The sequence below is a fragment of the Carassius auratus genome, unplaced genomic scaffold (genome assembly GCF_003368295.1).
Source record: "Carassius auratus strain Wakin unplaced genomic scaffold, ASM336829v1 scaf_tig00002407, whole genome shotgun sequence".
Classification (NCBI taxonomy): domain Eukaryota; kingdom Metazoa; phylum Chordata; class Actinopteri; order Cypriniformes; family Cyprinidae; genus Carassius; species Carassius auratus.
Window position 1 is genome coordinate 108,790 of NW_020523444.1, and position 26,487 is coordinate 135,276.

Consider the following 26,487-nt stretch of genomic DNA (forward strand, 5'->3'; position numbering starts at 1 on the left):
TAAAAAGCGAATTGAATCTTTCAGATTAATCCAGTCAGAGTTATATAAAAAATTGTCTTTGATCTTTCAAGCTCTATCATTGCAGTCAGTGTGTTGCATTGCTTCAGTCCAAAAGAAGTTAAATAAAAAAGTGCCCATCCATAAGAAAAAAAGTATTTTATGGATGGACGCCTTTTATTTTACTTCTTTTTATACACCTAGGATGCTTCGGGGGTGAGTAAAACAGCATTAAAATTATTGGGTGAACTAACCCTTTAAGCAGCAAAACTATTTTCAACATTAATTATATTATCATTTATATATATATATATATATATATATATATATATTACATCAAATCAGCATATTAGAAAGATTTATGAAGGATCCGTGAAGACTGGAGTAATGGCTGCTGAAAATTTAGCTTTGACATCACAGGAATAAATTGAATTTTAAAATATATTCAAATATAATTATAATAAATATGATTATTTTAAATTGTAATATTTTGTAACTGTATTTTGATTTTGAAAAACATTTAATAAATCTTACAGACCTCAAACTGTTGAATGGAAGTGTGTTTGTGTGTGTATTTATAAATATATCTATCCATTTTCCAGTCTGTTTGAAGTATTATTTTGTGTTTTGGCAGGCCTGAGCACAGTGCAGATGTTGAGATCTCCTCTGGTACTCTAGAAGAGACGTATCTGAGATAACTGTATATTATCAGAAGAAAAATCTAAGCAAGATATTTAAACAAAAGTGTCTGTTTGGTCTTTGTTTAATCTCATTAATATCTGGGAGAAACAAACTGACCCATTCCAGACATCTAACTTGTGCTGCTTCTATCCCATGAGAAGATATCAGTCAGTCTAAATGCATGCTGACTAAATGTACAGCTGACTAGAAGAGGAGCATGTTGTGACTTGCGACACTAGACTGGCTGAGCGACTCTGACAGACACTACAGAACCCAGGAAAGGCCCCACCCCCTTCAGACACTTTGTCCTATGTCTGATCTCTCCACTGCCCTCTTGTTTTTTATGAAGTCACAACAGGAGAGAGACTCTTAACGCTACGAAACTATAAGTTAGTCTTTCATTGTTGTGGGAGTCAAACAGCTGAATTATCATGTGGGAATCATGTCTACTGAGGCAGGTCAGTAAAACTTTGTACTGTTTGTTGTTTCTTGCTCTTCTCCAAACTTTTCCCAGCTTGCAGAGTTAAAAGGAGGGAAGACTTGGAAAATTCTAGCAACAGGTCTAGATGTGTGTGTGTGTGTGTGTATGTGTGTGTGTATGTGTTAATTGAGAAATGTGAAAGTCTTTCTGGTGTGAATATGTCTTGGCTCCTGTCTTATCCCAGTGCGAGAGGCTTTTGTATCCGTGGTGGAATGTGTGACCAGTGCACAAGAGAGGAAAGTCAACTTGGTGTTGCTGCTCCAAAATACCTCCTTTTTTTTCTTTACAGCTGTACTCAAGGGCAGGAATACAGTACACTACAATTGAATAAATCATATTTTAGTTTAATTTACTATAAACAATAATGTAGTACACCCTTTATTCAGGCAATCTCTCAGTTTTGGCTAATTGTCTTTTTACTAGCTTGTGTTTTAAATGGCCCTCTGTGTTGAATGTTTATCCCTTATACTATAATTGTGTTATTCATTAATCACAATGCAAGAGACTTCTGACCCTGAGCTATTGAAAAAATCATGCTATCACTAACACGCCTCACAGACAGACGTGTAAAAAGGTACATGATAGAACAACTGTATTGCTGTTTTGTTTGGTGAACAACATCCTGTCATAAATTCCCTTCAGGTACAAAGTCCAGTCGCTCTGAAAACGGATCATAATGATAATCAGGCTTTTTCAACAAATAACAGTCTTTCTAAACTTCACAACAGCTTGGCAAAGACTTTTTAAACTTACATGGAGACTTTTTCTTTCTTTTCTAGAAAGACCTACAACACCCGTCTTAATATTAAAGATGAATTAACTAATTTTGTCTGTGGCTGCCTCACTAAGTCATCTGTTTATAATGTTAACATGAACCTATGATGATATCTGCTTTTAGAGTGAGCTCCATGTCTTACAATGGCAATGTAAAAAATTCCCACAGTTCTTTTGTTGCATGGTGGCATAATATTTTTTTTTTGTCTCCTTCCAAAAGCAATGAGCCTTGTCTCAATGATGAATTACAATGAGCAGGAACTTGTTGGCAGGAAGCAGCAACTGATATCCCATCCACAGCGTGCAAAAGAAAAGAACATTCACCCCCCCCCCCCCCCCCCCCCCCCCCGCCCTTATTTTCTGTGTATTGCTGTAGTTTAGTACGCAAAATAGAACTGCTGTTAAACAGGTCATTTCAGAATGAAGGAAACTAGTACATTGCAAATAGGTTGATAAATTACCAAAATCTTATATCACAATTTGAGTAATTTTACTTCACTGTAATGATATGTATCACAATATAGTTATTTTTGCTTTAAATAAGGTCTTTATTTCTTTTCACGAGTGTCAATAAAACAAAAAAACTAATAGTTTAAATTAAAAAAGAATAAAAGTCAAAGAAACTACAGCTCACTGAAGGGCAAGTCACCCGTCAACGATTAAATAACAAAAAGAAACCAATTACAAGCAATAGGACAACAACAAAAACTACAGTAGAACAAATTAAAAAAAAAGAATGCTGCATATTGTATAAAGTAATGAAATGTATGAAACACTGCAAATTCTTTACTGTGTAAATTAAATATATTTAGTTTACATTTAGTCAAGACCAGTGAGAGTGTTTTTCTTGTTTGTTGTTTGATTAACATGAACAACAGACAGTGGGAATAGACTGCTGTCACTTTAAGAGCTGCCTGGATCCAATGTACTGTTACTGTGCATGTGTTTTCTTTCTCAGCTGTCTACTTTCATTTAACACCTTAAATTAATGTGCGTTTACAAGGATACTTGCAAAGAAGGGCATTTTGACTCATACTAGTGTTTATTTAACCATTCAAGGCTTATAAAGCAGAAAAAATAAATCTATACACTAATAGTTCAATATGAACACCGTCTTCATGTCATCATATAGCCAAAAAGTTCTCTTTCACTGCTGAATGTGTTTCAATGGCTTATGTCTACCGGTATATCGCCCACCCCTTAATGAAAACTGTTTTTTTTTTTTTGTTGTTGTCTTGTTTTCAAATAAAAAAAGTCTTATCGTATATGGACAATGTTACCTCTCAAGTACATTTTTTATTTATTTTTTATCTTGTTTAAAAAAAAAATCCTGGCAATCAGCACAAAAATACTGAAAATGACAAAAGTGTTTATTAGTTAATTGGCTTGTCTAACCGACAGAGCTCTTAAAAGTCTCACTGTACTGCAGTTATTTTCTACAGTGCACACTGACTGTCCTGCTTTGGATCATTTACATCAAGATTTGTTTATTAAGAGGAGCAGAGAGCCAACAAGCCTAAAAATGAAGACTTCAGTTCAAACACATCTCTGAGACTATGGTTTTACAAACATATTGCATATCGATGGACAAACTGAAATCAAGTCACTTTTTTTTCTATAGTGCTTTATACAATACAGTATACTATAGTGACTTTTAGAGCTTTTATCCTGTTTTTCTGCAAAGGCAGATACACCTTAGTGTCATCTGCATAACAATGAAAATATACTTCATGCTTATGAAATATAGAACCTAAGGGTAACATATAAAATGAAAACAAGACTGGGTCGAGAATGGATCCTTGTGGAACTCCACTAGACAATGGGGCCATTTTAGAGTAATGTTGACCAAAATGGACAGAAAATGTCCAATTAAAAAGAAAAGATTTGAACCACTTTTCTAGATGAGAGACAAATATTGTGATCAATGGTATCAATTCTGCAGTGACACATAGTTAAACTAAAACCACTGAGCTGCCTGAATCAATCTGTACAATGGCATAATTAAAATTCATTGGAACTACTGCTGTTTTGAAGCTTCTATTAGTATACTGGGACCAATAATATCCAAAATTTTCTTAACTGATCTTGAGGGAATAATATCACAACCAAAACCATATGTGTAATTAGAGCTTTGTCTGTAAAGTCACACGTATATATCAGTAAACAGGGAATACGGTATATGCACCCTTACACAGGAATGCTCCATTCTGAGATTGTAGTGGTTGGGCATGATGATATCTAAAAAATCATAAACATTCAGTATTGTGCCAATGGTGTGATAACTGACTTGTTTGATTCCCTGTCTCTCTTTGATGTGTGGACCTTTTTAAAGCTGGGTCTAAAGGTCAGTGCACATGTGGGAGACAGTCATAAATGTTCAGTCACCCACACTGACAGAATGAATGAGTCCCTCCATTAGAAACCTCTCCCTGTTGTTTAAACTAACTAGACTGTCCTGTATATTTATAGTAAATACTGCCACCATAAACATTGAATTAAAGTCAAACCATTTCATTACCATTTGGTGATGTAATTTTGAGTGAAATGTAGGGCTGCATTAGATTAAACTGAAGAAAATTAGAGCTCAATGCCAGAATGGAGAGAGATTGTAATAGTTTTTGTAAATTTGCTAGAAAAATATTATTTTAAAATAATGCTTATGGGTCAAAGATTACATTTTGGTGTCTGCATCAAATAAAATTTACAAAAGATTTCACATAAGAAACGTTCATTTCTTGGGGGAAAATAAAATGTGAAAATATAGGTGAAATAATTTTCCATCGTCATTTAGCGTAACATATATATTTATGTGAAAATGGATCTACATACTTTTCTGACCTGTACTTATTAAAATATGTAAAATAAAAAATTGCCATACTAATGATTACCAATGGGTAAAATCTAGTTTAAATGATAATTTTTAAAATAGAGTTTAGTTTTTGGCGGCTGTACTTTGATTCTTATATAGTGATCTAATGTCATTTAATGATTCTTGCTGTAATTATGCCTGACAAGATTAGTTTTTTAGGTATATGAACTATTTATACACTAGAACAAAATTTTTTATCAAACTGGATACATCCTAATGTATGGTGTGGGGACTTTTTTTATTTTGACAACTACATTTAATGGCATTTTAGACTTTATTGTTTTGATGCTCAAAAACACCTTTTTTCTCTTTTATTTAAACTGAGTGGCCAAGTGATATCACTGGAAAAGGGAGGTCATTCCAGAGCATTAGTTAGGTATTATATTTAGATTTGATATTACAAACTTTTCTCTTTAGAACAGTATCCATCGATCAGACATTCACAGAAAGATCAGGAACATTGAGCAAAGTAAACAGAATTCCAATTTCATGTTGGCTTTGAGAAAAAAAAGAATGTCCAGATCGATATCTCTGGTGAACAATGAAAAGAATTTGCAATATAAATATTGTGAGATTATTTGAAACATGCCAGTCTCTTTGTATGTGAAAAGATTTAAGATTTTCAGTCTCCTATGATTGAGGATTGAATGACTAAGTTTGTTTCTCTGAAACTTCCAAATGGTAACTGGCCTGGAAAAGTTGATGTCATTTCGAGTTTAGATTATAGAGTTGCCAAAGAGCCACACCTCACCGTTAGACTTGTCTTACGTAATATGGGGAATTCAAATGTTTTAGCTTCTCTCTAGCACACATTATTCCTCTTTCACACATTTTAAATGGTCATTAAGCGATCAAACTGAATAGAGCAGCTAGTATCTACATGCTGCTGCCCACCGCCAGCAGCTAATGGCAGCAGAAAATGTTCCATTATGTTTAATAGAAGGTTTTGTGGGGTAGTTACAGAGCGAACATGCACTTGGCAGCTAAATTACTACAGTCTAAAGGAAAGCAACTTGAGTCTTTGTGAGAGAAATCAAGAGAGCAGCCATGTGTTTCCTCTTATTTGCTCTAATAACATCGACAAATATTGACTTTGTGTTGCGTGAAAGGCTTGAAAATAGAGTTAATGATTATATTTAGTTTTACTGAACTTACGTCAATGTGAGTTGTGTTGTTGTAGCAACAACTGGTGACTCAACATTATTCTATAATTTCTTCCATTGTCATTCTTTTTCCTTTGTACTTTATGCTCTATTTTGTTTCCTCCCCATACTGTGCTAAACATTCTACTTTATACCTAAAGCCCACATCTGTGATTATCGAGCTATGAAAGCACTCCTCTATTCTGCTGCACATCCATTATTAACTGTGTTGCTGATGATTTTGCAATATGTTTAATGGCTTCAGTGGCTTATGATCACTTTGTTGTTGCATCATCTCCCATTCAACTTTGTTTTACCTGTATCTATAGTTTCAGATGGGTCACCGTTACTGTCATTTACCCTTCACAGATCTGAACCTTTATTCAACATTTCAATCATGTCACCAACTGACAAATTAATATTAGAGGAATATGAAGGCATGAACAGTGAACAGCTTCTTGGATTTTTGTATTTCTATGAAAATAAAGATATCAGTCTGATTCCTGTACTATTTTGGAGTTTGGGAATTGTCTTGGATTTGTTCCCAGAGATATTGAAGAAAACTGGATGGATGTCCTTTTTTTCATTTTAAATAGAAATGAGCAATCTAAGGGGTCAATGTTTGGTCTAGTAAGTCCCTGTTGAAAAATGCCATGACTGCACTGCAAAATGCATTACCCGTTTAACTATTTTTTTTTTCATATTCTGACTAAATCTTTTTAAGACATGACATGATATTTAATATACGCGTTTACTTTTTTGTATATATATATATATATTACAATACTAATATATATATATATATATATATATATATATATATATATATATATATATATATTAGTATTGTAATATAATTACAAAGCTTTTTAAGATAAAAATATTTGATTTATGATGCTACACAAATGTAGCACAATGCAAACAAGGCACACACTAGATTTAATTGAGACAGTGTGTCTGCCTCCCCAAAAAATGTTAGGTAGGTTATTCCAGCATTTGGGCGCTAAATAGGAAAAGGATCTGCCACCCGGAGTTGATTTTGATATTCTAGATATTATCAAATTGCCAGAGTTTTGAGAACACAGCTGACATGGAGGACTATAGTGCAATAAGAGCTCATTCAAATACTGAGGTGCTAAACATTTAGGGCTTTATAAATAATAAGCAAGATTCTGAAAATCTATACATTGTTTAATAGTGAGCCAATACAGTGTTGACAGAAACAAGCTTATATGTTCATACTTCCTGGTTCTAGGAAGAACTCTAGCTGCTGCATTTTGGACTAGATAGAGGTTGTTTATTAAGCGTGCAATAGAACCACCCAATAAAGCATTACAATAATCTAACCTTGATGTCATTAACATTTCTGCATTTGGCATTGAGAGCATAGTTTGTAATATAGATATATTTTTGAGATGGAAAAATGTAGTTTTACAAATGCTAGAAATGTGGCTTTCAAAGGAAAGATTGCTATCATGTAACACATCTAGGTTCCTAACTGATGACGAAGAATTTACAGAGCAGCTATCTCGTCTTAGACAGTGTTCTAGGTTATTACAAGCAGAGTTTTTAGGTTCTATAATTAACACCTGTGGGTTTTTTTTTTAGAGAATTTAGCAGGTTTTTATATTGATTTATATTCTGTAAATTTTTCAAATTGGTATGTTTCTTCTGAAGAACTATAGAGTTGTGTTTCATCAGCATAATAGTAAAAGCTAACACTGTTTCCTGATGATATCTCCCAAGGGTAACATGTAAAGCATGAAAATAACGGCCCTAGTACTGATCCTTGAGGTACTCCATACTGCACTTGTGATCGATATGATACCTCTTCATTCACTGCAGCGAATTGATGGTGGTCAGATAAGTACGATTTGAACCATGCTAATGCACTTCCATTAATGCCAGCAAAGTTTTCTAGTCTATTCAAGAAAATGTTGTGGTCAGTAGTGTTGAACGCAGCACTAGGATCCAAGAGCACTAATAGAGATATACAACCACGATCAGATGATAAGATCAGGTCATTTGTAACTCTAAGGAGAGCAGTCTCAGTGATATGGTCTAAATCCTGACTGTAAATCCTCACAGATGCAATTTTTCTCTAAGAAGGAATATCATTGTGAGGATACTTTTCTAGTAAGGTAGTATTTTGGACAGAAAATGAAGATTCAAGATCGGTCTGTTATTAACTAGTTCTTTGGGGTCTAGTTGTGGTTTTTGACTCTAGTTGTGTCTTTAGGATTTTGACTCAATGTGTGTTTGTGTGTTCAAACAGGCAATGCTGCAAACTTCAGACTGAATTGTGTGGGAGAGCTTCAATGGGCTCATAAGAAGTAACTAAATCTGATAAAAGCAGACATGAGTGACACAGTGGAGAATCTGGACACCAGGGACCTGGGGTTCTCAGATGCTGAGGATGAACCTGAAGAGGTGGACTGTGAGTTAAATCCTTCAGGTAAGTGATCATTAATAATACAAATCATCCGTTTGTTTTAGTAGTATTCAGTATTCAAATTTTACTTGATCAGATAAAAAACATAAAAAAATAATAATAATTGATAAATTTTGCCACATCTATGCAGTTATTGAAATGATCTGATTCAAGCTGAATAACAAGACTTTTGTCTTCTGTAGAGCTGCTTGTAGTTGAAATTAACCTGTTTCATAATTGATGGACCGAGTGGAACCAACAGTGAAATGACTTAAGATGAATAATGACAATGTTGTCTTTTTAGAGCTCCTTTAAAGTAAAATCCAAATTTGTCTCATTTTTGATGATTTTATTGTATATTACTGTGAATCTGCTTTGAAACAGTCTGTGTCATATAAAGCACTATTTAAATGAAGGCGACTTGACTAGTTTCAGAATGACTGATACAAGTTAGTCTTGAGGAACAGGATTTATAGGCGATAAGAGGTAATATAGCAGGTCTGTCTTATCAGATATCTCGACTTTATGGGACGTGTGTTAAAGGGAGTGATGTGAGGACAACTGTGTAACATGATGCAGCATGTCACAAACTAGAACACAGATTCCCCGAAGGCATTACTCAGTCCTCCCTGTCTTTTCTTACAGGGGTATCCCGTATCCCATTCTCTGCTGTGTATAGGACAGTTGGCTTTAAAGAGACAGCGGCACAGGTCTATCTCACTTCTGCCCCCATAATTGCCAAGATCCTAGAGGTGGAACGTTTCACCAGTGCCCCGGACCGCTTCAACATGTCCAAACACAGGAGCGTGTCCAAGGTGTGTGGAGCACATGCTATTTCAAAGCAAAGACTGAAAGATATCACAGATCTCAAATCACGTCTGTGTTCACAGGCAATGCCAGCCGTGTTTAAGATAGAGCTCAAACATGGGAACTTCACCTGGATAGTCAAGAGAAAAGAGAAGCACTTCATGGAGCTACACAGAGAGCTTCTGCGATACAAGACCCTCATTAGGATCCCGCTGCCCACTCGGAGGTCAGACCTCTGCCCTATAGATAAACTTACTCATTTTCACAGAACATTATAAGTGTACAGCGACGCTTTATCCTTCAGATCAAAGTGCCTTGATGAGTAAAATTAAATTAAATGAATGTTAGAATAAAAGGAATGTCTTTGCTTTTTTTATTGTTTGTGTTTCATCATCATAAAGTTTCACAATGTAAATTGATAAATTATATTTATATATTTTTTAAAGGAACAAAAACTTTTTTCTGCAAGGGCGTATTAAATTGATCAAATATGGTAAAGACTTATTACAAAAAAAGTAATTTTTCAAATAAATGCTGTTATTTTGAACTTTATATTCATCAAAGATTCCTGAAAAAATGTATCAGGTTTTCCAAAAAATTAAGCACCACAACTGTATTCCTCCAAAGCATAAATACCATAATGCTTATTCTTCTTTTGGAACATCCCTTTGAGTAGCATTCTCTTCTCACTGTGCCTTTCAAGTGCTGTTTGAAATCCACTCCTGTTCACAAGTGGTCACAGGAGATCCATTAGAGATGCATGTCACTGCTTAGTTTAAGCGGTAATGTGTCTCAACTGACACACTTGTGATTCAGTGGCCCTAGATAGATCTATATACCAGATGTAAAGGAACACTTACTACTCTTTTCTTTCTTAAAGAAGCTTTAATAATTCTCACTTCCTCTAGACGCCTTTTCCTTATTTTTGTCCTCCAAATTTTAATTTATTACAATTTTTCTCCTTTCTATCTCTTCTTTTCCCCTTTCTTTTTTGTTCCTTTTTCCCTCCATGAACTGTTTGCCTTTTTTATTCCTCTCATTTTCTGTCACAGACACTTATATCTTTGTCTTTCTTTCAGCCATACAGAGAGAAGAAAGAGCATAAAGAGGAGCGAGGTGAGGCAGATGCCTGCACTGCCTCGGGGAGGTAGCGATGAGATGGCACGAGAGGAGCAAGTTTCTAGTCGGAAAGTGAGTCATTCCAACATGTTTCCTAGAGTACTAGCCCTCGATCACATGACAGGAAGTGATCACAAACACTTTTGAGCATGACCTGATCTTGATTGTCCCAAGGCTTGTGAGTCTGTGGGAAGGTCTTTCCTGCACATCACTGACAGGCTTTAGTGATCTCTGAGTGTGTAATAACAGCACTCTGCTTCTCATATCATTGTGAGAACATGACATCATCACTAGGTTCTCATAATTTTGAAGATTCGAGCTGATGAATAGAGCTTAATACTGACTGATGACTTTTTCAATGGTTTGACATTTTGGAAGTATATTTCCTGGTCATTTTCTATGTGGATATTTAAGGTAACTCTTTAGAAAAAATAATGGATAAATAACCTATCAAGTGATTAGCATACAGCTCTAATACATTAGGACCAATAGGCAAACATCACTTTTCATAATTAATGTTTTAGAGTTTATAAATATTTTGAAGGATTATGTACTGCTATATTTCTGTTTTGCTATATTGATCAGATATTTAAAGTACATTTACATAGGTAACATAATATAAATTGATACTGTTCTTTATGTGATGAAGTATATGTCCATTATATGATAAATATAATCAAACATTACATTACAGCATAACTAACACTGGTAGCTAGATAGCAAATAAACTTAATTTAAATGGAAAACATGACTGACATTTTGACTTTTTTTTGCTGTTTTAATCAAAAAGACTTCATTTTGGTGCATTTCTCAGAAAACAAGACTTGTCTAGTAAATGTATATTGATTTAAGAATATTTAGATATTTTTACTGGAAAACAACACAAAAGTACTGAAGAACATAATTTTTGTTACCAAGGACAACTTTGCATTGTTGGTAACTGCAACTTTTCAGCAATTTAAAACAATTGTTAAAAAATGAAGTTGAAATCGTGATATATTGAGAGGTTTAAAACTCATCAGCGAAAATATATTTTGGAATATTAACAGGCGTATTTTCCTTTTGCAGAAACAACTGGAAGACTACCTAAACAAGCTGCTGAGGATGGCAATGTACCGAAACTACTATGCAACCGTAAGCACACTCTAGATTTTGGATGTTTAGGCCCAGATAGAGCTCACATTGAGTTATCTTTAATGAAGCTGCAGCCTGAGGATCGATATTGCAGCTGGAGACTGTGTGTCTTGAGTGTGTTAATGTGCAGCTCTCTCTCTCATCTCAGTGCTATACAAGCAGCTTTAATCAAGGACATCTGTAATTCTCTCTCTTTCTCCTTCACATTCCTTTTTTCCTTCTCTCTCTTCAGCTTTAATACCCTGCAGGGGTCAATATAGCAGAGGATTTAGTGTAACTTCTTTTAATTGAAGCTGTGTTTCTGTCTCGCTGGTTTTAAGCAGAATTGTTTCTCTTTTATAGATGGAGTTTATTGATGTGAGCCAGTTGTCCTTCATTCAGGACTTGGGCCCCAAAGGCTTGTAAGAATACATTCTATTTGCTTTACTTATATAATCAATATATCGATCGTAACTTGAAACAAGCATTTTTCATGCATAAATTCTCATCAATTCAATAATGTGTGCGGATGTTTTCATAATTTTGAACTATTTGTGCAGTTTTGTTTAAAATCTAAATTATAGCAGTTTTTTTGGACTAGTTATATATATATCATTAAACTGTGATGCATTTTTTTTTTTCAATTCAGTGTTATGGCAGTATGACAAATGTTTCCAGAATGTGTAAATACCTTAAAGGTCATTTGGATTTTGGAGGGGATGTGTTTGTCTTGAAACTGTCATGATGGAAAAAAAATGTCATGATCCTAAAATGTTCTTAATTTTCAGTGACATATTGCATGATATATGATCTAATTTCTTATCAGACAAATGATACAGAAATGATTTTAACCTGTATCTTTCAGAGAAGGCATTGTTTATAAAAGGTCAGGAGGTCACCGTATCCCAGGCATGAACTGCTGTGGCCACAATGAAGTCTGCTACCGCTGGTCCAAGAGGTAATTATCCATAAAACACAAAATGTATTGCAGAAATTCTCTAGTAAACCATAAGAGCTGATTAAATGCATTCATGCAGTGAGGCTGTGCTCTTCACTTTGATCTTTAACATATGTGAGATACTCTTGAAAGCAGTATTATCTGAGAAAATACACAGTTCAGATAGAGCACACATACCGTACAGTCTCTTTGAGTCTAGCGAGCTGTTTATCTCTGGTCCACTGATACCATGCTACTTTCATTCTCTGATTAAACTGAGACTGTATTATTGCCTTTCACTACTCTCTGTATAATAAAGCACATGTTGACCTTATGGTTGTGATGGAGTCTAACGATGAAGTCTTTTGTGCTCTTTGTTAAGGTGGCTTGTTGTGAAGGACTCTTTTCTGCTGTACATGAAGCCAGACACGGGTGCCATTGCATGTGTCCTGCTGGTGGACAATGAGTTCACTATCAATATGGACTCCAAATACACAGAGACCAAGCATGGAGTGAGCATAGAGAACTTGTCCAGGTGTGTTCTCCACAAAATGAACGTTTTTGAAAATGTCCTCACCCTCAGGTCATCCTAGAAGTAGATGAGCTTGTTTCTTATTTGGAACAGATTTAGAGAAATAACGTCACTTGCTCAATGCACACCGATGGATCCTCTGCAGTGAATGGGTGCCATCAGAATGAGACCCCAAACAGCTGATAAAAACATCACAGTTATCCACAACTAATCCACAATGGACTCCAGTCCATTAATTAACGTCTTGTGAAGTGAAAAGCTTGTTTGTAAGAAACAAATTCATCATGAGGCATTTCAAACCTTATGTCTTCCTAATATATGAGTCCTCTCTCCATTATATTGCTTTCTACTGTGAAAAAGTTGTCTTGTCTAAATCGGGGAAGAAAGTGAAAACAGTCCGGAACAGCTTTAAACAAACATGTTGGTGGATTTTTAAGAATAGGGATGGACTTTTTCACTGGAGGAAAACATATTATGGATTATGTACTCTTATTTTGGCCAGAAGAAACAGTTTAAAGTTAAAAAACCATGATTGGTTTCTTACAAGCTTTGTGCTTCACAAGACTTTAATGGATGGACTGGAGTCATGTGGATTACTTGTTGGTTATAGAGATGCTTTTATTAGATATTTGAACTCTCTTTCTGACGGCACCCATTCACAGGAGAATATGCATTGGTGAACAAGTGATGTAATGCTAAATTTCTCAAAATCTCTTTTCATTTTGGTTAAACTATTCCTTTAATCTCAACCGCAATGTCACTAATGAATGTCTCCCTCAGTTTGTAGACAATTTGTGTTTATGTCTTTTGAAGGAAACTAGTGCTGAAATTCATTAGTTATAGACATGCACGGTGGTGGGGTCAGTCCATTGAAAACTTTGTCCGGAAACATGGCAAGGCCTTTTTAAGGGCCCACCGCTTTGGATCTTTCGCCAGGGAGGAGGAGAACATACCCTCTAAATGGTATATTTAATCTAAGAGTTCTCCTTATTTAATCTTCGATCTAAGTGATCTTCTACCCTGTGATTTCTGACAATTAAAAGCAATGAATGTTCAGGTATGTTAATGGAAAAACCTACATGGAGGATGTTGCAAATGCACTGGAGGAGGCCAAAGAGGAGATCTTCATCACAGACTGGTGGTATGTACTCACTGTTTCCCTTACAAAAAGAAAACATGTTCAGACAGAGAGAGAATATTGGCCCAGCCCACACTATTCCACACTGTTCCAGTGTTGCTATCACTGGGCAGATTTCTTCAACAAACATAGCAATGTTTTGATACTGTAGCTCCACAGTGTTACATTTTTCTGTGAAATCAACCTATAAATACATTTTATATAGTGGGCATTATAGCTGTGTAAAGAAAATAAAAAAATTTAAAAGTCTTGTTTAATTAAAGACAAAACATGGCAAGAGAAAAAAAAAACATTTTAACCATCATTTTTACTACTCAACTAGTTTTAAGTACTTTGAACTAGTTATTTGTTGAATGTGAACAGTGTAGTGAACCAATGTAGTGGTTCCCTTTTTGTTTAGGGGATGCACAACAAAACCTACTGGTAGTACAACAAAGAGCTAATAATCTGTCAAACATCGACGGAAAGACAGCCTGGATTGATTCAGGTCTTCCTTAAATAGAAAATGTAATCTTAAGCCTGATATAAAATGTTGTTTTGTGTTCATTTGTCATTGTTTGGTAATGTGCTGTAGTAGAGTTGCTGTAGACATTATTATATGCACACATGCAGAATGTTTGGCAGTGGATCATCGGCTCTGAGTGAGAGGTGTATACAGCAAGAGCAGTATCTCTCACTTCACAGGTGTAGTGTTTCAGCCCTCCTTATTTCAGAAATATCTCTCCTGGAGTAGAATCAATGGTCTGATCCTCTGTGTGTAAGGGAAGTGATTATACGAGAAATCACTGCCTATCTTAATGTGTATTGTATATAGGACTTAGTTGTACATGTAGAATATGATTTGTTTTTATTTATTTTTTTATGAACACATTTTTTAGTTGCGTTTAATATCAAAATAGAGCCAGATCTGAATGTATGTTTGCAATCAGTTATGGGCAAATATTCCTTTCCTATACTTAAAATTGTTTTATTAAAATGTGATTAATTATATTAACATATATATATATATATATATATGTAATGTGCACTATAAGACCAGGAACGTGTATTAAGAAATTAAGTCATGTCTATTTTAATCTAATTTCGACTGTACTGATGGTGTGCTTGTGTCATGCTGTATCTGCTGCATGATTGTGTTTTGTAATGTGCAGGCTGAGCCCTGAGATCTTTCTGAAGAGGCCTGTAGTGGAAGGAAATCACTGGAGGCTCGACTGCACTTTGAAACGCAAGGCTGTAAGTCCCCTTAAGTGCACTGTTCCTGGTGCCATGCTTAACGTTTCAAATGAATGTTAAGTTGAAAACACAGACACATATTCAGTTTCAAAGTAAAATTATGTATTTATTTAATTGACTTTTTTTTTACCTTTTTATTTATATATTTGTATTTAAATTCTTTACTATTTATTTACTGATATTTTAGCAACAAGGAGTGCGGATCTTTGTTATGCTGTATAAGGAAGTGGAGTTGGCGCTCGGCATCAACAGTGAATACAGCAAAAGAACACTAATGCGCCTTCACCCAAATATTAAGGTAAGCTGTGATGTGATCTTCTTTTGCATATGTTAAGTGAAATCATATGCGATTGTACCTGTTCCTCTCTCTTAACAGGTGATGAGGCACCCTGATCATGTGTCCTCCTCTGTCTACTTATGGGCTCACCACGAAAAAATTGTAGTCATCGACCAATCAGTTGCTTTTGTTGGGGGAATTGACCTTGCGTATGGCCGCTGGGATGACCATGAGCACCGACTGACAGACGTGGGAAGTGTAACACGATCTGTTGCTCAGGCCATGGAGCAGGTTCGAGACATCATCATGTCCATAAAAACATGCTACATTCGGCTACATTAATTGTACCACACCCATGGGATGATTTTCTGCCGGTTATAATGAAGTGGAATTATGTCTGTTTTTGGACTCAGGGACTGGATTCATCCAAGCCCAGGAAAAAAGTGTCTAGCAGTGGAAACAGCAGTCAGTCGATGGTCGGTGACTCAGTGGACCCGCCCAAACTAAAAGGCATTGGTCGCACTCGCAAAACACGTTTCAGTCTGTACCATCACATCCAACGTGGCCTTCACCATGCTGACAGCGTCAGTAGCATCGACAGCACAAACAGTACGTGACTCTTTCCTGACCAAACTTACATTCATTCCACAATACAATCTGTGTTTTTCTCTGCTGATGACTAATTCCTCTGTGACCTTAACTGAAAAAAGGATTCTTAAAGGGACAGTTCACTGCTAAATGAAAAGTGCCATTGCTCACACTCCCTCATGTCGACTGACGTTCTGCATGTACTAGTCACATTTTTTCCCATTTACAGTAGTTGTAATACATAGGAATAGACTGGACTCCCATTTTGCTTATACAGTCGGTGTTAAGATCCACACCACATTTTTTGGCAGCCACCTTATTTCACCTGTAAATTACTTGAATGTTTTTGGAACCAAAGACAGATGATATCATAGCAGCATATTAGCTGGCCTCATAAGAATGCATATGTATATATGTAACATGAATATGAATACAAAATGTATACTGTATATGTATACATGTATGTATATATTTAAATTATCTATCTATCTATCTATCTATCTATCTATCTATCTATCTATCTATCTTTAATATTTAGATTTCTCTCTCTCTCTCTCTATATATATATATACACCCACACACACACACACACACACACACACACACACAAACATACAAGTATATATAATTGTAATTATATTTTTCACTATTCTTATGTATTTTTTTATTTTCAGAGGAGCTTACATGGGGGATGCAAATTTTTTTGCAAATAATGTAATCCAGTTATCACAAAATACTGAAACCCTGTTATAATTATGACTATCTGTAACAGTAAATGGGGCAAAAAGGTCAAACATTTTCTGTTGCTTGTCAGTGTCAGTCAGTCTGTGGATTTTATCTGCATTTTTCTTCTCTGTTGGATGTGCAGTGATGCTTATCCTTTCAGGCTGATATTAGGTGTAGCTTTAGACACCCTTCCTTGCCCCGAGCGATTGCCCTATCCTTTTCTTTCTTTAGCTTTTATGTTTGTTTTCCGTGCCATATAAGACAGACATATAGATCGGTTTGCAGTCTGTCTGAGAGAGGACTAAGTGTATTTAAGACTAGCTTAAAGACTAATAAGGAGATATATGCTTTAATGAAATGACTTTGACCTTAGGGTGGATTTCATTTGTCGCTGATTCTTACACTAAATTCACATTAATTTACTATTAGGATAACCAATCCTTTGTTTCCAACTAATTCTTCAGTTTTATATTCTGGTTTGATGCTGTGGATAAATCTAAAATATTACTAAACATGCAGTAGCTATCAATGTCATGGAAAATGATGGTCCAAATGTATCAGTAATTTGATATTTGTTTGTTTGGTCCGATGTCAGTTATTTAATTATTGCTGAACTGTTACAATTTTTTTTTTTTTTTTTTTTTTTTGCAACATGTACATACATACTAAAAATTATAAGCATTAAGCAAATAAGCAAGTCTTTTATTTGTAAATATGTCTATGGTATGCCTGTGGTTACACCCTTCATGAAAAAAAGAAGTTAATAAATAAAATAAATAAATAAATAAATAAATAAATGTATGCATTTAGCAGACGCTTTTACCCAAAGCGACATACAGTGCATTCAGGCTAACATTTTTTACCTAACAGTTAAATGAATAGATCTGAAAGTAACTCATAAGTTGTTTTCTTTGAAAGGATCCTTTAAGTTTTATAGCTGTTTTGTATGTGTTGTGTGTTCAGAGAGTGGCTCATTGCACAGTCTTCAGAGAGAAGTGGGAGAGCTGAGTGGAAACACTCGCTTTTGGCACGGCAAAGACTACTGCAACTTTGTGTACAAAGACTGGGTTCAGCTGGACAAGCCTTTTGATGGTGAGCTACACGTTTAACTGCCTGGCCGCTTTTTGCTTTCTTCATTTCAGTGATCATTAAACCGGGTAGTCCAAGGCTAATTGTGTTATTAAACGCACTCTTTTCAGTGCATTTCAGATGTTTACAATCCTGCTTTTTAACACTATGCTCGACTATAGATTTTATTGACAGATACACAACCCCCAGAATGCCCTGGCATGATATCTCCTCAGTGGTGCATGGGAAAGCAGCCAGAGATGTGGCCAGGCACTTTATACAACGCTGGAACTTCACCAAAGTGAGATATTTACCACCACTTTGCCTGGGCCATGACCCGCACGCTTTAGACAAGCTTCTGAATTTTCTTCTGTTTGTTTCTTGAATTTTACTTTGAGCTGTAACATTTTGAGGAAACATTATTTGGTTCTGTTATAGTAAACTGACTTTTCTCACCTTTAGATAATGAAGCCAAAGTACAGGTCGCTCTCCTACCCATTTCTCCTGCCCAAATCTCACAGCACAGCCAATGATCTAAAGTACCAAGTGCCAGACTGTGTCCAGACCAAAGTCCAGGTGAGAACGCATTAATGGCTGTGAAAACTGAATGCTGATTAAAAAAAAAACTATACCTTGCATGCACAATAAGTAACTTTGCCATAAATGCCCATAAAAATGGCCATAAATGTAAATGGTCTCTCAGGTTCTGCGGTCAGCTGCAGACTGGTCGGCGGGAATCAAGCACCATGAGGAGTCCATTCATAATGCCTATATTCAGGTCATTGCCAAGAGCAAACACTTCATCTACATTGAGGTACACAATCCCTCACTTTCACTTTGTCTGTCAGCATTCAGTGATATAATATAAATGTGTTCAGACTGTAGTAGTTTAAATGCAAAATATGTATTAAGCTGTAAAAAACATTGACATTTCATTTGCTTCATATTATTAACAAATGCCATGCAGCAGTAGTTATCAGAGCATATCGGGGGGAGATGGCAAGAAATATTCAGTTGAAATTCTACAAGAACCATGACTTGGATATTCACCAAGTTAAAACAAACTAATAAAATCTATATAATTGGAAAGAACTGATACGAGATAATACGAGAGAATACAAGATAATAAGAGAACTTAATCATATTTTACTATGGCCCAGTAACTTGCCTGATGAGTTGAAACTGATTGTTTGATTGTTTTGTTTCAGAACCAGTTCTTCATCAGCTGTGCCGATAACAAACATGTTTACAACAAGATTGGTGACGCCATTATTGAGCGAATCATAAGAGCTCACAAGTAAGTGTGAGAGTCCTGATGCTTTAACACTGATTGTCGACCATTACCATTAATTGGACCAGAGGAGCTTAGTAGGGATATGCAAGTACAGGAGCATCATGTACATTTATTGTAACTAAACTGAAAAGTGGTTAGCTAATTTCGGACACAGCATTTTAAAGATCATTCATGATTGATAAAACTTACAAAAACCCATCCTAAAGTACCATCTTCTCCAATACTAATGGAGTCCTGGCAAGTGCAGATCCCTGTGAAGTATGTGATTTGCAGGAGACAGGAGTCTCTATGCTGCTGTCATACACACAGGCTCAGCTGGAGAGACAGGCGTGTCTTTAACACACACTGACGACTAATGAGAAGCCAGCTTCTGCCACAGCACTGATGTGTGCCAGACATGGGCTGTGGATGTGCCGCTCTTCATTTAGTCATTCTAGGCATCAGCCTCAACACTGAAATACTGCACTGTTGTTTGTGCTCTAACAATGTTGGCATGTGCTAAAAGAGCTCTCTGGGGAGAAAAGCCATTCGTAATGACTTAATGATCATGGAGGCTGCACACAGATAAAACAAGAAATGCTGCTGAAGTGAAATGGGTTGGAAAGGATGTTTTACCATTTAATGGCAAAGGACATGAGGGTATTTTATTTAAGAATAAGCATAAGTATATATTTACATGGATGTATATCGGATTGATGTTTACTATAATGTGTCACAGGGAGAAGAAGTTGTTCCGTGTGTATGTGGTGACTCCCCTGGTGCCTGGATTCGAGGGAGACATTTCCACAGGAGGAGGAAGTGCACTCCAGGCTGTTATGCATTTTAACTACAGGTAAGAATGAAATGATTGCTATGCATATGTCTTTGAGCAAAAAAAGGGGCAGCTCAGGTCAGATAGTAAAAATCAGACCACCTGAGTCTCAAACAGAGTTTGGCACTCACAAAAAAGGAATGGGATTGCGATCCCAGATTAATGTTTTTATTATTATTTTGCATGATAGAGTGTATAAAAACAGTTGATTTTAGGCAAGATGATGCATGTTTAAATAGTTCATTTCATGCACAGATTAATTTGGTTTCAATGCAGGAGATTGATGTTTTTGGAAGTACAACCTGCATTACTTTTGCTCCGATGTCCTCATTGGTTGTCATGATAATGGTTCAAACTTGCATAGGTTTGCCATGTACCGTACGAGACTTTAGCAATGGATATTTTGCTATTAATGATTATTTTTGCAGTAACAGGTCAGTTTCAAAATCTTTATTCAGACAACAGCATAACAATCCGGAAAAGGTGAATGACAAAGCAAAAAATGGCAACTACAAAAGAACAAACAAATATGAAATCTGATCTGATGCAACTATCCATCTGATCTCAGTAACAAAAGTCTGGGTGTTCAGTGTTATCATATTTAAATATTTAATATTTAAAACCATTTTTGAAGGTGGTCTTGGTATGGTGTTTTTTTCTGTACATTTTTGAAAATGCTTATTTTCTTTCTTTCCTTTTTTTGAGGGAAATTAATACTTTTATTCAGTGACATCAACAGTTACAGTAAAGACTATAATGTCTAAAAATCTGTTTGAAATAAATGCTGTACTTTGGAGCTTTCTATTCATCAAAGAATCCTGAAAAAAATAATAATATCAGGTTTAACATTGATAATAATAAGCACTGTTGCTTATCTGTTGGGCATCAATGATTTCTGAAGGATTATGTGACACTGAAGACTGGAGTAATGATGCTGAAAATTCAGCTTGGCAGTTACAAGATTACATAATTATTAAGATTACATACATACAAGATTACATAATATATTCATATATTAAAATTGAAAACAGTTATCTGAAATATAACGCAAATACATGTAGCCTTGGTGAGCATAAGAAACTTTCAGAAAAACTAATTATATATATATTTCATGTTTAAATGTAATGTGTCTTTATTGTAACTTGTAATGTAACAGAACTTTTTTCCCCACTTCAGTTTATAGTTTAAGACAAAATGAAACAGAATTTGTATTTGTATTTTTCATCCTGTTGCATTTCATAGTTAGAAAGGTAATCTATGGAAAATGATTGAGCATGAACTGTAGAACTGAAATGTTATACTATAATTCTTTTGCCTAACATTATTTTCCCATTAGCATAAAAATAGTTTCGGAGACTGGAAATGATGCATTACATTGACATTTTACCTTTTCAGTGTCATTTATTGACAAATTATTCACATTTATTATTTATTAGAGCAGTGAATGTGGTTGGTGTTATTTTCAAGTTGTCTTGAAAACCATAGCGTGTCATGTGCACTGAGCAGACTTGACTGCCTGTTTCTACATTGTCATTCATGAGTTAACAGTAGTAGCTGGTTTCCCAGTGACGCAGTTAGTGCGTCCTCCTTCCCTGATTAAGCTTTAATGAGTCTTACAACACGCTAAACAGCTTCTTTCAACTCTATCAGAGATGAAGCGCTAGCAGCCCTGATCTTCCAGACAAGCTTGATTTCATCCTGCAGTCAGGCATATACATCCTCATCTTCACAATAACCTTCCAAGCATGCTCTCTGTATATCATTTGGATGAAAGCAGGAATTTGTCTAAGAAAATTGTAAATGTCGCTCATGTGAGGATAATGACCCATGTTAGACAGAGCTCCTTTGTTTTCCAATGCCAGATTACCAATTCATTCCATTACACACGTAAGAGGCACAGCCAAGTGTTAAATGCTTGGTCCACTCATCTGGAAAACGAATGGAAATCGGCAGTGCTTTAGTGTCACATTAAACATGGAAAACTGCCGCAAAGCTTACTTATTTATTTATTGAGGGATTTGTATTTATTTATTTATTTTCAGCTCCCTCTCACATTGAGGGGTTGGGGGGGGTTGGGGGTGACTTTAAGATTAATGTGAAGTTATTGAGGGAACACTGTGATAACTTTGTGCTAACATTTTTAACAAAAACATCTAATCATGGCCTGAATGTCTATTTCTGTAGGACCATGAATAGAGGAGAGCACTCCATAATTGCTCAACTTAAGAAAGAAAGTAAGTCTGATTATTCCCATCCCTCTTCTCTCTCTTTCTCTGAGCATGTTGTTTATTGCGAAAGGAACGATAAGCTGACATGATTGTGACATAATTTACTGTGAACCTGACTCTGTGGCGAGTGAGTTCTCTTTTGTGGTCTACCTCAGCAGTGCAACATATATGACTAATAAGCATAATTTGCAAAATGTAAATACGTTTCAAAATGTGCTAAACATTACATACAGTGGATGGTTGTCTGCTTGCAGCATTAATGAGTTGAGGTGAAATTTATGAAGCTGTCGCACTAAACTCTGTCCTCTGAACTGCTTATGGAGGATTCATAATGGAAAAACAACCAGCCTGTTTAGTGTTGGCCTTCATCTTTCTTTCTTTCTTTCTTTCTTTCTTTCCCCGTCGGTTCTGATTTTCCATGCACTTCTGCAAGTTCAGCATTTCAGTGATCAAGTCTCTCAACCTTCTCCACACACGAGTTGTCTTAAATCCAATCAGTGTGGGCAAGTGTGTGGGATTCTTTTGGTTCTGAACCAGCTGTTGCTCCAAATAGAATCTGCTGTGTTATTCTCCCCACCTAAACATTCTTTTCCACATCGCCCGCTAAGATTAAAAAAAAAAGGCCAACAGCTGCTGCCAGCCACAGTTTGCCTGCTATGAAGGTTAATTGTGGTCAGCTTAAAGTTCAAACACTGCTTTAAACGCTTGGCTGGGAATATCGTCCCATACTCTGATTTCATTGTTCAATGGTGATCCGCATGATACCGGAAGTCAACTATAATTCAAGATAGAAATGATAAATTATTAAAATAAGTCATTTCAACTTCAATTATACAACTTAGTTGAAATGACTTATACAGCCGATTTGATTATACTTCATTTTAGGGCCGCAAGTTTTAAGTTGTAGTAGGTGCAAGTAAAAATGTTTTTACAGTGCATGTTATTTGACCGTTTATCGAAATAGGAGAACAGTGAACATGCAAATGTGTTGTTAAATTATTGAACTATTTACTTAAATACTGAGAGTTAAATATTGTTCAATGGGTTCAATTAAGAAAAAGGGTTTGCCGATCCTTGACTTAGGAAATATTGTCTTTCTAGGAAGGTCTAAATGGCGAGAGACATCTTTTTTTTTTTCTGGGCAGTGATATTTTGTCTGTGTTTCACCCGATTCTCTCTTTACACCCCCACAGTGGATGACCAATGGATGAACTACATCTCTATTTGTGGACTGAGGACTCATGCGGATCTGGAAGGCAGACTTGTGACTGAACTCATCTATGTTCATAGCAAGTTGCTCATTGCTGATGACAACACTGTCATTATTGGTGAGTTAACCATGTTACGATTGGCCAAAACAAATAATTAGGGTGTTACTGAGACATTTTCATGCCTGCGTTCCTCTGTAATTATTGAGCAACTCGCTGAGCAAGTGCATCATTTCTTTATGGTTGGAGTTTTATACTCCCCCTTGTGGAAGACTGTGGTACACCATTTGATTTTTGGAGGATAGACAGTGAGACAACACATAATCATTGACCTGGCATATCAATAGATAGTTTCACATCTGTCAACTCATTTTCCTAAAATAGTGTATTTTTTGCCCAAAATGTGTGATTTTTTTTAATGAAGAAAATATTAGTCTGTGTAGTTTACACATGATTGCTGTGCCAGATGTGCAGTAGAGGCATGTGTTCTGCAATTTGTTTGGCAAGCCTTGTCACCATGCTTCTGTTTTCTTATCATGACTGAAAAGACATCTGAGAAAAATCACATCTATAAAAAAAAGACAAGTTCAAACAATACTTTGTACAAAGATCAGAAGAAACTCATAAAAGATAAGCAAGTGTCATTTCAGATAAAGCTTTAGGTTTCTGCAGAAGATACAATAAATCAAATGAAGAAACCCATAGATCAGACGGAGGCAGAGGGGAACATTTAGCCGCATACTAAAATTGAGTTTTCTCTGATTCTGTAGGTGGAGGATTCGTGTGTACTATTGAATTAAATGTCTCAAGATCCAATCACTTCTAAAACAATGAATAAAACTGAATCATAGATTATTAAAAAATCCTTGTTTTGTGGTCTGTGATTATTATTTGCCTTGATATTTTAGATTAAGCAAGTCATGATCAGTTTGTGTTTCCTTATAACAAAACAACTAATGTCTTTTTTATAGTTATTGTAATTTATGAAACAGCTCAGACTTGTTTTGCTTTAAATGCCACTAGATGCCATTTTTAATACTTATATATATACATATGTATAAACTTGTCTGTTTTTAATTGATTTGTTTATTGTACAGGCTCTGCCAACATCAACGACCGCAGCATGTTGGGGAAGAGGGACAGCGAGGTAGCTGTGATTTTTGAAGATTCAGAAACAACGCCATCAGTGATGGATGGTCAAGAGTACCAGGCTGGCAAGTTTGCTCTGCAGCTCAGACTGGAGTGCTTCAAGTAAGATCTGGTGGAAAGCCAACCATCCTAGTGTTAGCAAAACACTGAATCACAGCTGGAACTCTTTATTTTTTCATAAACCAGAACCATTCTTGGTGCCTTTGACGATCCAACCATTGATGTTAGTGACCCCATCAGCAACGCATTCTACAAAGACATCTGGATGAGTATTTCTGGTAGGAACGCCACCATCTATGAGAAGGTGAGTGTGATTCCTTGTGTGTTTCCCCACCCGCTCCTGGGTAAGCGGTGGAATTTATGATGGCTACTTTCCATCTTCCTCTTACGTGGAGCATTTGAATGATGATTTAAAGGTGTTGCTTGGTCGTTTGTCAGATAGGTATTGCTCTCAATCACCACTGAAGCTCTCAGACTCGGTTGGCAGCCTCATGGCAGGCCAGTAATAATGAGCCTTAATGGAATGACAGATTCTTATTCTGAGCCACCATTGTAGGCTGGCAATTTCAGTAAATACCTCATACACATCAGCCACACAACCAAATGTTTCACACAAATACAGATACAATTAGGAGGCATTAGTTCCCACCTAAAAGATGCAACGCTTCTGTCCTATACCTTTAGATAAAATAAAAGAATTAAAGAAAAATGTTTTATTATTTAGAAAATTATTTTATTAAATGTAAAAAAAAAAAAATACTTTAGTGCACATACAGTATTTGCAGATTTTTTTTTTAATCATGGTGATAAATACACATGCATTTTTCCTTTTTAGCTTTAATTAAACTTTTATTTTAGTCCATGAGAATTTATCCTTTGTTCTGAGTGGTAGAAAACTGAGGACTGTTGATGCGGTTGCATTTCAGGTTTTCCGCTGTCTGCCCTCAAGCCTGGTGAGGAACAAACAGGAGCTCATGAACTTCCAGTCCAAACCAGGTCTTGATAAAGAGAGCCCTGGTAAAGCTCAGGAGCTTCTGAAGAAGATTAGGGGCTTCCTGGTCCAGTTCCCACTGGAGTTCCTCTGTGAAGAGAACCTCATGCCCTCGGTAGGCACCAAAGAAGCCATGGTGCCCACTGAGATCTGGACCTGATGGCACCAAATGAGAAGCACAGAAAAGACAATCAGCTTCCAATATGAGGAGAAAAACAAAGACTCCACTGTGGTGGACAAAACTTTAGTTGTGAAAGATAGGATAGGATATTTAAACAAGCTGTCCATCTCTCATCAGACATCTTCTTATTATTCTGTATCTTTTATCAAAGTTATAAATGTACATAATCATATTTTATAAGTGATTATCAGCACATATTGTGCTTTTACTATAATGCATGTAATGAAAGTCAAAGATGCCAAGCAAAAGCGCTTTTTAAATAAATAAATATAATTCTAATGTACATATAAAGAGGATTTAATTATTATTGCTAAAGCTGGTTTATTTTTAGAGGCAGCACTCAAAGTGAAGGGCAAGATGGAGGGTGGAAGGCCTGTGAGATATTATTTGTCAATAAGGCCCATTCTTTAGCATGGCGTCCCCAGTAGAAGTGCATAAGTGACTAGCTGAGTACAGTGTTTTCTGTCTGGTGAACCTGCTCTCAGACCGAGTCTGCAGAGGCTTTTACTGTCCAGCCTTAATGTGTGTCTAAGTGTCAGTGCTCTGGGGAGACCTGACAGTCTGTGAATTTAAATGCTGAGTAACTGAAGGAAATTAATGCCTGTCAACACCAACAAGTGACGTGTGACGTCCAACCTTGTATTTTCCTCTTCACAAATGTGGCACAGGTCGGATTTCACAAGTTTTCACAATGTCCCTTGGTTTATGAATA

General features: G+C 36.0%; 1 protein-coding gene across 1 annotated transcript; it reads left to right on the plus strand.

The window, feature by feature from the left end:
• Window positions 1-825: 825 nt before the first annotated feature.
• Window positions 826-26,056, plus strand: LOC113069723 (phospholipase D1-like). Its single transcript, XM_026242843.1, has 26 exons — window positions 826-1,136; window positions 8,220-8,399; window positions 9,021-9,190; window positions 9,266-9,408; window positions 10,262-10,373; window positions 11,370-11,435; window positions 11,778-11,836; window positions 12,280-12,372; window positions 12,734-12,886; window positions 13,697-13,846; window positions 13,941-14,024; window positions 15,173-15,254; window positions 15,442-15,552; window positions 15,631-15,822; window positions 15,945-16,140; window positions 17,809-17,937; window positions 18,096-18,214; window positions 18,376-18,489; window positions 18,617-18,727; window positions 19,122-19,210; window positions 19,926-20,039; window positions 22,203-22,252; window positions 23,440-23,574; window positions 24,552-24,705; window positions 24,790-24,907; window positions 25,530-26,056. Exons 2-26 carry the CDS (start codon window positions 8,303-8,305, stop codon window positions 25,752-25,754), a joined length of 3,066 nt encoding a protein of 1,021 aa, XP_026098628.1. The 5' UTR covers window positions 826-1,136; window positions 8,220-8,302; the 3' UTR covers window positions 25,755-26,056.
• The last annotated feature ends 431 nt before the right edge of the window (window positions 26,057-26,487 follow it).